The following is a 12,570-nucleotide window of genomic DNA, read 5'->3' as shown; positions in this document are numbered from 1 at the left end:
TGAATGGAAGGGGCTCCTGAACCTGAAAGTGAGTGATTATGAGTATGGATGTGTATTGAACAAAAGAATGGGTTTTGAAAAACATATTATATATATATTTGCAACCTAAAGAAATTCAAAGGAAGCCTGAGCACAACATCTGGAAATAATTAGGGTCAGACACTGTGTGTGAAGCTGTCAGCTCAGGGAGAGGTGGAGACAGCCCCTCCTTTCCTCCAAGGCTGACCAGTTTTCAACACTTTTTTAGGTGTAACATGAAACTTAGTTGTTCAAAGCAGGCTGAGAACATTTCAGCAGCTTGCTTGATAAATAGACAAATTGTCTGAAATAAGTTTTAAGAATGACAAAAAGAATATTGATTGGATATGTAATAAAATGTTAATGTATATTCAGAAATGAATGTAAACAAAACAAATACGAGTTCTGAAACTTTTAAACATGTAGAGAAATTTTCTTTGTCTAACTTTAAAGACCACCTCTGTTTTTGGTTGGCATACTAGACTAAAGGTATATAATGGGGAGCTGCGAAGTATTGAGTTGAGTTCGTTATCAGAAGGCCAACATTTTGGCAACTATAACGACCTCCCGCTAACGCAACTAGCCTTTTGATGTCCATGATAGGAAAAAATAGAAATAATAAAATTAAATATTTTGGTGAACCTTGCGTTAGCGTCATTTTTCATGTTTTTGTTATTTTTCACACCTTGAGTGAAAGCTAGCAGCTTAATTGGCAGCTGCAGCTTTATGAGTGCGCTGGTGTCTCGTGGTCCATGCTCAGAGTACACCAGGAGAATTTCAGTGGCATTGTTTGCTATCGATTTTATGACTCTTATCTTTTGTTGTGGTTTGTACATTGCAACGATTTGTGGTCTTGTTCTGTTCAATGTTTCTGCTGATGCATAAATAAAGGTTTTTAAAAAAAAAAAAGATGACCTACAGTTTGGAAGTGGGCGTACATGCATAAATTATAGCATACTGCTGTATAATTTATAAGTATTTCTTGGCAATTTAGTCACAAGCATTTACACCAGCTCTATGACTGATATAAGTGCTTGCATCTAAATTCCAGGCATGTGTTTCCCGGTATGCTAATCTTTAAAGAGAAGTAGGATTATATTTTCCTTATAGAATAGGCATCTGCTTGACATATAAGAATAGGTACACTTATATAAAATTAACCCCTGTAATTAGGAAACACCATGACTGTTTAGTATCTTTGGATTGACCTAAGTTTGATGCTTATGGCCCTTCCATGTCTGATATAGCCAAAATTGAGCTAACAAATGGCAATGCAGTTTTTACAGATTATTCTTGTGTCCTCCCTTCATTCTTTTTTTTTTTTTACATCTCAGAGAACCAAAATGAAATATCAAATAGATAGGTAACTGATGCATGCACAGAGTTCCATTCAGGAAATAAAAGCTCACCTTTGACCTGAGATAAGCTGAGCCTCGTTCACACCTGATCCCTCCAGTGCAATACATGAGCACCCTCTTATCCCTGAAAAGCTCAAGATTCTGATCCACATAGACTGGGAAGTAGCTGAATTTTCTAATATCAGGAGCCAAACAGTTCTGGAATTTTCCCTGGCAACGAGCAGAAAAAAGAAATGAGATGAGATCAACATAGCTAAGAAAGCACAAATTGCTTATCTATAATGGGGGTTTTCCACAGATAGCAGGCAAAAGAAGCCACACGGTGACATCATTCAACAGTCTTCTGTGCTGGAGCTCTCCTCCACCAAGATGTCTGTCTTAGTACCCTCATGCTTCAGTCTGTATTCGAGCTGAGATCCAAGTCCAAATTCTAAATTTGTCCCTTTTTTTGTAAGGGAATGGTGGGAATGTGGCTGAATTCTGCTGCTATCTACACAGAAAACTTTACAGGAAAGCAACATCATTTTCTCCGCAGCCCAGCTATGGGCCACTGAAATTTGGCTGATTCAGTGGCTCAGATAGCTGCATCAAGTAGTGGAATACATTGTGAAGCAAAAGAAAAATCAAAAGTGCAAAGCAGTTGCACAGCGCTGCTTGGCTGAATGCTGCATCTTGTGCTGAGGAATGATCTACACCAGGGGTGCCCACACTTTCTTGGCTTGCGAGCTACTTTTAAAATGACCGAGTCAAAATGATCTACCAACAATAAAATTTTAAAAAACACAAAGAACACTGTATGCAGAGAAAGTGTTATTATTATTTTTTTATGTTTTATAAACTTTTAATATTGTAAACCTGCCAGATACCTGTGATGGTCAGTAAATCAAATTTTAAATAAACTTGAAACTTAATCATTTATATTCGGGTTTTTTTATTCAAAGAGGTCAAGGCAGATGACTTTAAAATATGCAATGTCATCTCAGTAACAACTATACAAAAATAGACAAATATACCCCCTTCTCTTTTTTTTTTTAATAAATATTAATTTTCAATTTGAGAACAGTGCATTAAAATATACAGACAATTAACTTCATAGACGCACTTACAATCGATCAAAGAATACTACAAAATATTCCCCCCCCTCCCTCTCACCCTAATTCGAGGACAAAAACAAAGTGCAATAAATTATATCTACAATTAATTTCATAAAACAGCCCTTACAGTCGATGAATGAATACTACAAAATATATTAACCCCCCTCCCTGGATGTGGAAATCAAATAGGAGATAAAGGCATAATCCAACTAATCAGAGTTAACAAAATTCATCAATGGACCCCATATTAATTTAAATACTTATTATGACACAATATTTCTGAGTTCATTTTTTCATATTTATAGCATAAACATAAAGATTCCCATCAAAAGGAGAAATTAAGTCTATCCCAATTTTTCCAGTTCTTGGTAACCATTTGCATGGCTATCCCAGTCATGATGACGAGTCTGCTTTTATATCTATCTAATGGAGGTTTAGGTGACAACAATGTACCACAGATAACCTCCTCATAGGACAACGGAATTGAAGACTCCAGAATCAAATTGATTTGTCCCCATATTGATTTCCAAAAGTTGAGTATCAAGGGACAACAGAACAACAGATGATCCAGTGTCCCTATTTCAAGATGACAGTGCCAGCATCTGTTGGATTTTAAACTATCTAACTTCTGCAAATGAACTGGGGTCCAAAAAACTCCATGTAACAGAAAAAACCAAGTTTGTCTCATAGATGCTGACGCTGTACATCTCATCCTCCAAGTCCAAATCTGTGGCCACTGAGTAGCAGAAATCTGCTGCTTTATCTCAATGCTCCAAATTTCTTTTAGACTAGTTTTAGGCTTCTTATTCAAATATCCAGATATTAATTTATACCACTTGGCAGCCTGATGCCCAAGCAAATCTGTCTGGAAGCATAGGCCCAGCAAGCTACACTGATTTTTTAAATTTCGCTAATCAGGGAACCCTTTCTGAATGGCCTGTTTCAATTGCAACCATTTATAAGCTTGAGACTTTGAGATGCCAAATGATTGTTGCAGCTATAATAAATTTAGCATTCTCCCATTTGAGATCACATCATCTAACATACGTATACTTGCCTGCAGCCAATGCTTCCAGAGGATCTTAGACTCGCCAATTTGAATCTTGGAGTTCAACCATAAGGATTGACACGTGGATTGTTGTACTGGTATAGATGTTAAGTTGTTAATGAATTTTAATTTATTCCATGTGGCAAAAAGAATACTATTGTCCTTGAATATTCGGGGCAACGTGATACTCAAAATGTGGCTCAACTGTAATGGAAGAATATTTTGAATAAATAATGTAAGAAGATTGTATACTTTATCACATATACTCAGAAAAGTTGAATTCGGCCAGAAACCAGAGCTCATATAGCCAAACCCACCGCCACCATCACTGTGTATGGAAATGTTAAGAAAGTGCTAATGTGCTATTTCAGTGATAAAAAAAAGTCTAACAATGGCAAACAAAGGAGAAGAAAAAACTCTTCCACTTATCTCTTGAAAGTTCTTAACAGGTCCCGACATGGACCATGTTTCGTGGTTCTGTTTCAAGGAACCCGAAAAAAAGGTGTAAAAGTTCCTTTCCTCAGAGCGATCTCCATTGACCACTACACTCTGTCACCTTCCACTCAACCAGTTCCTCACCCAGTCCATCACTTTGAGCCCATACCAAGAGCACTCAGTATATTTATTAGATGCCTATGTGGAAAGCTGTCATAGGCTTTACTAAAATCTAAATACACCACATCTAGCGCTCTCCCTGTATCCAATTCTGGTCATCCAGTCAAAGAAATTGATCAGATTTGTTTGACAAGATCTGCCTTTAGTGGATCCATGTTGCCTCAGGTCCTGTAATCCACTGGATTCCAGAAATGTCACTATTCTCTATTTTAAAAGAATTTCTGTTAATTTACATACCACAGAAGTCAGACATACAGGCCTGTAGTTCCCTACCTCTTCCTTACTTCCACTTTTGTGGAGAGAGAACACATTTGCCCTTCTCCAATCTTCCGGTTCGATTCCCAACTCTATAGAAGCATTGAAAAGGTCAGCCAGCAGAGCCACCAGAACTTCCTTCAGTACCCTCGGATGTACACCATCCAGCCCCATCGCTTTGTTCACTTTTAGTTTAGCTAGCTCCTGGATGTACCACACCTCCAGCCCTATAGGTCTTCTGCAGTCCTGCTCCCGGCAATTCAGCCATGAACACAGAACAGAAATATTTGTTAAGCAATTCAGCCTTATCTTTATCAGCTTCTACCGTATTTTCACGGATATAACGCGCACCTGTGTAAAACGCGCACAGGGGTATAGCGCGCAGAAATCACGATGATATGTACCAAAACTTTTCTATACCGCGCTCAGGCATATAACGCGCATGATGCCCGACGCTCCTTTCGCCCGCCCTGACTTTCCGTGCGCTGTCCCGACGCCCCTGACTTCCGTGCACTGCCCTGACTTTCCGTGCGCTGTCCCGACTCTCCGTTCACCCCCCCTGACTTTCCGTGCACTGTCCCCCCTTGAAGTCCTGTCCCCCCTTGAAGGTCTGTCCCCATCCTGAAAGCCTGATGCCCCCCCCCCCGACGTCCGATACATCCCCCCCCCGGCAGGACCACTCGCACCCTCACCCCGAAGGACCGCCGACTCCCCAACAATATCGGGCCAGGAGGGAGCCCAAACCCTCCTGGCCACGGCGACCCCCTAACCCCACCCCGCACTACATTACGGGCAGGAGGGATCCCAGGCCCTCCTGCCCTCGACGCAACCCCCCCCCCCCCAACGACCGCCCCCCCCAAGAACCTCCGCCCGTCCCCCAGCCGACCCGCGACCCCCCTGGCCGACCCCCACGATACCCCCACCCGCCTTCCCCGTACCTTTGTGTAGTTGGGCCAGAAGGGAGCCCAAACCCTCCTGGCCACGGCGACCCCCTAACCCCACCCCGCACTACATTACGGGCAGGAGGGATCCCAGGCCCTCCTGCCCTCGACGCAAACCCCCTCCCCCCAACGACCGCCCCCCCCCAAGAACCTCCGCCCGTCCCCCAGCCGACCCGCGACCCCCCTGGCCGACCCCCACGACCCCCCCACCCCCCTTCCCCGTACCTTTGGAAGTTGGCCGGACAGACGGGAGCCAAACCCGCCTGTCCGGCAGGCAGCCAACGAAGAAATGAGGCCGGATTGGCCCATCCGTCCTAAAGCTCCGCCTACTGGTGGGGCCTAAGGCGCGTGGGCCAATCAGAATAGGCCCTGGAGCCTTAGGTCCCACCTGGGGGCGCGGCCTGAGGCACATGGGCCAAACCCGACCATGTGTCTCAGGCCGCGCCCCCAGGTGGGACCTAAGGCTCCAGGGCCTATTCTGATTGGCCCACGCGCCTTAGGCCCCACCAGTAGGCGGAGCTTTAGGACGGATGGGCCAATCCGGCCTCATTTCTTCGTTGGCTGCCTGCCGGACAGGCGGGTTTGGCTCCCGTCTGTCCGGCCAACTTCCAAAGGTACGGGGAAGGGGGGTGGGGGGGTCGTGGGGGTCGGCCAGGGGGGTCGCGGGTCGGCTGGGGGGGAGGGGGGTTTGCGTCGAGGGCAGGAGGGCCTGGGATCCCTCCTGCCCGTAATGTAGTGCGGGGTGGGGTTAGGGGGTCGCCGTGGCCAGGAGGGTTTGGGCTCCCTTCTGGCCCAACTACACAAAGGTACGGGGAAGGCGGGTGGGGGTGTCGTGGGGGTCGGCCAGGGGGGTCGCGGGTCGGCTGGGGGACGGGCGGAGGTTCTTGGGGGGGGCGGTCGTTGGAGGGAGGGGGGTTTGCGTCGAGGGCAGGAGGGCCTGGGATCCCTCCTGCCCGTAATGTAGTGCGGGGTGGGGGTAGGGGGTCGCCGTGGCCAGGAGGGTTTGGGCTCCCTCCTGGCCCGATATTGTCGGGAAGTCGGCGGTCCTTCGGGGTGGGGGTGCGAGTGGTCCTGCCGGGGGGGGATGTATCGGACGTCGGGGAGTCGGCCGGGCAAGAGGGCTTGGGCTCCCTCTTGCTCCGATCGTGGATGCGGGTGCGGGTGGGAGCGCGTGCGAGCGGTCGTTCGGGGTGGGGGTGCGAGCGGTCCTGCTGGGGGGGTGAATCGGGCGTCGGGCGGGGTGGGAACTATGTTTAAAAACTTTTCTATACCGCGCTCAGGCATATACCGCGCGAGGGGTATGCGCGGTACGTAAAATCACGTATAACGCGCGCGTTATATCCGCGAAAATACGGTACTTATTTTCCCCCTTCACCTTTGAGTCTCAGAATGCCACTTTTACACTTCTTCCTATCACTAACATATCTAAAAAAATGTCTTATCCCCCCATTTTACTATGCTGGCTATTTTTCTTCCATTTGCATCTTTGCTTTCCTGACTCTCAACCAGCCTCTCTTAACTTTTCCAGATATTTTTGCCCGTCTTCCTCTTTTGCGATCTTTTGTAGTTTATAAAAGTGTGACTGAGTGGTCATTTTTGGTCACTTTGCTTCCTTTCAGTCACTCCTCTGTTGGATTCTCAGGGTACTCTGAGTACAGTGGTCCTCTATTGGTCACTCTGAGTATACCAGCAGTCAGGCTTACCAGGGGTTATGCCATAGCCAGCATTCATTCCCCTGAGGGTTACCTGAGTGAGGATTCCTTTAGACTTACCGAGGGACAGGCCTTAGTCAGCATCCCTCCCCTCAAGGGTTGCCTGAGTCCCTGACAAGCTCTGCCTTTTCAAACAGAAATGGCCTGAGATCCTTTCTACTGTTATCTCATCTATTTAGGGTGAGTAGACTCCCAGATTCCTTAGTATTATGCAAATTATATGCAAAAGAGTTGCCTTCACTCTTTCCAATGGGCCTCTTATTCTTCTGATAATGGATTCTTAGGGCAGATTCCTTCCTGTTGCTGGGGAATCCTGGTGACAGAGGGTACCACCCATCAAAGAAAGCTAACCTCTTTTACCTTACCTTCTCAGTTACTACTTTTGAGAACCACTATCCACTTCTTCTACCTGTGAATGAGGTCTATATATCATACCAATGTAAATACATTTTCCATTCCTTTTTTTTCCAGATTGAACTACAGTGCCTCTTCCTTACCCTGTAGATCCTGCAATTGTGTAGCTTTAATATGATCTTTAACATATAACGCTATTCTCCCTCCTTTTCTTCCTACTCTATCTTTTCTACACAGATTATAACCCAATATAACTGTATCCCAGTCATGGTTCTTCATGAACCACGTCTCCGTGATCGCCATTAAATCCAACTCAGCCTCTAGATCCAAAACCTTGTTTTCCATACTTCGAGCATTACTATTTTCCAGACATTGATGTTTTTTTTCCTCACTTGTGCAGAGGTATTTAGTGACGGCTTATATTTACTTAGGGACTTTGATCTCTCTGCCCTAACACTTGTGGTGCTTGTTCTGAAGAGACTCTGAAAACAATAGGTTATGTCTCAAGTGATTTCAAAGAATACTGATAAATGATTAGGCCTAGTGTTCCAAGCACCACTCTTAGCTTGGACGGCAGCAGGGAGTGTGCTTGGAATGGTGTCATGTGATCATGTAACTGTGCCAAGGCTGCATTACTTTTTTGCTCAGTCTTTTAGACTTTACTTCTACGTCACTTACTATTTTACTTTCATAAAAGTTTCTACAGTCCAACAAAATGGTGTCACTTTTCAACTGATCAGTCATGGATAGATACTTTTCTACTTCTTTATGGAACTCCTCTGGTGATAAATGGATACCTATAAACAGATTAAAAATTGAACAATAAAGTACACATATGCAAACGTCTATTTCAGATCAACTACTACTCTGCAGATGGCAGGAGGTAATCCTAGAAGAGGTGTAAATGGTGGTCTATGCCAGTGTTCTTCAACCTTTTTACACCCATGGACCGGCAGAAAAAAAGAATTATTTTGTGGACCGGCAAACTACTAGGACTAAAATTTAAAAACCCCATTTCCGCGAGCTCGGTCCCCACAAATCATCTGATCCCATCCAAACAAGCCTCAGTTATGATTTTATATTGAATGTATTTTATTAAAGTATAAAAAGAAACAATATTCTGTACAATGTCATTTTATAAATACAAATAATTCAGAGCAAGGATCAACAAAACCCCTGTCTCCCCTCCCCTTCACATATATCCCCTCTACTATCAAGAAAACTGAACAAGCCAAATTATTACAGAATGCTTCACAGAAATATCATGCTAACAGAATACTGCAGTCACACATGACAGGAATAGTTTTAGGGGAGTGCAACTAGGGCAACTGCCCTCTGGTCAGAGAGCGCCCTAAGCCAGCTGGAAGCTAAAGAAGCACTGCCTGGGTTTTGCAGTCCCCAGTTATGTCTAACACCAGCTCTAGCAGGATATATATTTCAAATCTGATATATTCTAATCACAAAATAGAAATAAAATTATTTTTTTCTACCTTTTGTCGTCTCTGGTTTCTGCTTTCAATCTTCTTTTCACTCTCTTCCTTCCAGCGTCTGCCCTCTCTGTCTCTTCAATCCAGCATCTACCCCTTCCATCCACTATCTGTCCCCTCCCCCTTCCATATGGTATCTGTCTTCTTTCAATGCCCCTCTCCCCTTTCCATCCAGCTTGTGCCCCCTCTCTCCTTTTTACATGATTCATTCCAGCTTCACTGCTCTCTTCATTTTTATCTCTCCTACACCAGATCTATCATCGTTGTCCCTCTCTGCTTATTTTTCTGCTGATCCCTTCCTATCATCAATCTCTCTACTTTCTCATGCCTGTGTCTCCCCTTCCCCTCCTCTAATCTCTCTGCCAGCTGTTTCCTTCCTTTTATCATTCTCCCTTCCCTCCTCCTCCTGTCCAGCAGTAACTCTCTTCCCTTCCTCCCCTCCCAACAGCATCTCTCCTTCTCCCTCTCCAGTAGCAGCTGTACCTTTTTTTCCCTTGCCCAGCAGCTTCCCAGACTCCTTTCCCTCCTCCCCTCCCAGCAGCATCTCTCCTTCTCCCTCTCCAGTAGCATCTGTCCCTTTTTTTCCCTTGCCCAGCAGCTTCCCAGATTCATTTCCCTCCTCCCCTCCCAGCAGCATATCTCCTTCTCCCTCTCCAGTAGCAGCTGTCCCTTTTTTTCCCTTGCCCAGCAGCTTCCCAGATTCATTTCCCTCCTCCCCTCCCAGCAGCATCTCTCCTTCTTCCTCTCCAGTAGCAGCTGTCCCTTTTTTCCTTGCCCAGCAGCTTCCCAGATTCCTTTCCCTCCTCCTCTCCCAGAAGCATTTCTCCTTCTCCCTCTCCAGTAGCAGCTGTCCCTTTTTAATAATACTAAGTGTTATTCTAGACCAATGCCTAACAATGAAGGAACAAGTGGATTTCCTATTCAGAAAAGGTTTCCTTACTCTCTGGAAACTCAGAACCATGGGAGAGACGTTAACTACATGGGTCGGCGATTGGCTAAACAGTAGACTTCAGAGAGTGGTGGTAAATGGTGCCCCTTCAAAAACGTCGGAGGTGATCAGTGGAGTGCCTCAGGGCTCGGTCTTGGGCCCGATCCTCTTCAACATATTTGTGGGAGATCTGACTCAGGGGCTTCAGGGTAAAATCACATTATTCGCCGATGACGCCAAACTATGCAACATAGTAAGTGAGAACACTTTACCAGACAGTATGATGCAGGACCTACTTCTATTGGAACATTGGTCCTCGACTTGGCAGCTAAACTTCAATGCTAAAAAATGTAAGGTCATGCACCTCGGCAGCAGGAATCCATGCAAAACTTACACACTAAATGGTGAAACCTTAGTTAGGACCAAGGCGGAACGTGATTTGGGGGTGATCATTAGCGAAGACATGAAGACTGCCAATCAAGTGGAGAAGGCTTCATCAAAGGCAAGACAAATGATGGGATGCATCCGAAGAAGTTTTATCAGCCGGAAGCCCGAAGTTATAATGCCATTGTACAGATCCATGGTGAGGCCTCATCTGGAGTATTGTGTACAATTCTGGAGGCCACATTATCAAAAGGATGTGCTGAGAGTTGAGTCGGTTCAAAGAATGGCCACCAAAATGGTCTCGGGACTCAAAGACCTCCCGTATGAAGAAAGGCTGAATAAATTGCAGCTATATTCACTTGAAGAACGTAGAGAGAGAGGAGACATGATAGAGACGTTTAAATATATCACCGGCCGTATTGAGGTGGAGGATGATATCTTCTTTTTTAAAGGCCCCTCTGCCACAAGAGGCCATTCGCTGAAAATCAGGGGTGGGAAATTTCATGGCGACACCAGGAAGTTCTTCTTCACCGAAAGGGTGGTCGATCGTTGGAATGAACTTCCACCTCAGGTGATTCAGGCCAGCAGCGTGAAGGATTTTAAAAGGAAATGGGATACACATATGGGATCTCTAGGGGGGTAAATTCAAGGGGGTAGGGTTGTTGGAGTGGGCAGACTTGATGGGCTGTGGCCCTTTTCTGCCGTCATCTTCTATGTTTCTATGTTTCTATGTAACATTCAGAATCCTAGTGCAATCCCTCATACCGAGTCAGCTTGACTACTGCAACATCGCCTATCTAGCAATCTCACAAAAGAATATGAGACGTCTCCAAATAATGCAAAATGCTGCGGTCAGACTAGAGAGTTGCGCGGGGACAGAAATCCCACCCGTCCCCACCCGTCCCCGCCAAAATCCCACCCATCCCCACCCGTCCCCGTGAGGAATCCCTCCGTCCCCACCCGTCCCCGTGAGGAATCCCTCCGTCCCCACCCGTCCCCGCGAGGAATCCCCTCCGTCCCCACCCGTCCCCGCGAGGAATCCCCTCCGTCCCCACCCGTCCCCGCGAGGAATCCCCTCCGTCACCATTCTTCCCTATAAACTTCAGAAATAGTTATTTTATTTAATTATGCTACTGAATTAAAGGCTCTGGTAGAGACCCATTTACAAATAAGCAAAGAGACTATTAATTTGGAAATATTAATTGGGAAGAATACATACTTTGTAAATGGGTTTCTACCAGAACCTCTAATGTAAATATAAAATATAAATACTCAGCTGATGAGAACCCACAAACTGTCAGCTGAGGACTTCCTTTGCAGTTGGCCTGGGGTCCCTTTTGCCAAGCTTGGCAGGCAGCAGTAGCGTCCCTGAGTCACAGATGCTGGCACCTCAGTGGCTCATGGATGCTGCCAGCGACTGCTGCGCTTGGTGGAGGGGAGTTCTGACCATCTCTAGAGGAGGTCCTCTGCTGGCGGTGCTTGGGGATCCCCACCAGTCACAGCAAGGGCCAACAAGTACTTCAACACTGTAGAAATAAAACCAGAAATGCATTTCCTTTTCTTTTGAACACAAAACAAAGATATCTGCCATATACATTTCCCAAGGCAGATGACTCTATGCAATGTCACCTCGGTAACAAAATACAAAAATAGACAAATACACCCCCTCCCTTTTTACTAAACCACAATAGTAGGTTTTAGCACAGGGAGTTACGCTGAATGCCTCGCGCTGCTCTCAATGCTCATAGGCTCCCTGCGCTAAAAAACAATATTGCGGTTTAGTAAAAGGGAGCCATAGTGCAAAATATAGACAGCAGATATAAATTCTCAAAACAGACACATTTTGATCACTAAATTGAAAATAAAATCATTTTTCCTACCTTTGCTGTTTGGTGATTTCATGAGTCTCTGGTTGCACTTTCTTCTTCTGACTGTGCATCCAATCTTTCTTCCTTTCTTTCAGCCTCCTGTATGTTTCCTCTCCTCCAGACCTCATTCTCTCCCCCAACTTTTTCTTTCTGTCTCCCTGTTCCCCCTTCTTTCTGTCTCTCTGTCTGCCCCCTTTCTTTCTTTCTCCGTGCCCTCCCCCAAGCCACTCGGTTTGCTGCCACCGCCATCGGGGAATAGTCCCCAAGCCACCGCTGTCCCAAGCTTTCCCTGCAGAAGCGTCGCGCTGACCAGCATTCCGCTCCCTGACGTCAATTCTGACGTAGGAGAGGAAGTTCCGGGCCAACAAGGCATTTCTCCTCATTCCATCCAGCCTGAGCCCCATCTCTCCTTGATCCAGCATTTCCCTTCTGTGTCTGTCAGAATTACCATTCCACCTATTTTCCAGCATCACCCTTCTTTGTGTCCATCTCACCTATATCCCTATCT

General features: G+C 45.7%; 1 protein-coding gene across 6 annotated transcripts in view; it reads right to left on the bottom strand.

Moving 5' to 3' along the window:
• TSTD2 (thiosulfate sulfurtransferase like domain containing 2) overlaps nt 1-12,570 on the bottom strand; it is a 99,777-nt gene that overhangs the window by 39,220 nt on the left and 47,987 nt on the right. For all 6 annotated transcript variants that reach the window (XR_004536673.1, XM_033917069.1, XM_033917060.1 and 3 more), the window contains exons 7-8: nt 8,074-8,192; nt 1,428-1,586 (exon numbers count right to left, since the gene is read on the bottom strand). Coding sequence is in view for 5 of the 6 variants with exons in the window: in XM_033917069.1 (XP_033772960.1) it covers nt 1,428-1,586; nt 8,074-8,192 (278 nt within the window). In the remaining variant the exon portion in view is untranslated. The remainder of the gene's footprint in view (nt 1-1,427; nt 1,587-8,073; nt 8,193-12,570) is intronic.

The sequence above is a fragment of the Geotrypetes seraphini genome, chromosome 1, assembly GCF_902459505.1.
Source record: "Geotrypetes seraphini chromosome 1, aGeoSer1.1, whole genome shotgun sequence".
In the NCBI taxonomy this organism is placed as follows: domain Eukaryota; kingdom Metazoa; phylum Chordata; class Amphibia; order Gymnophiona; family Dermophiidae; genus Geotrypetes; species Geotrypetes seraphini.
This window is presented reverse-complemented; position numbering and strand designations above follow the sequence as displayed.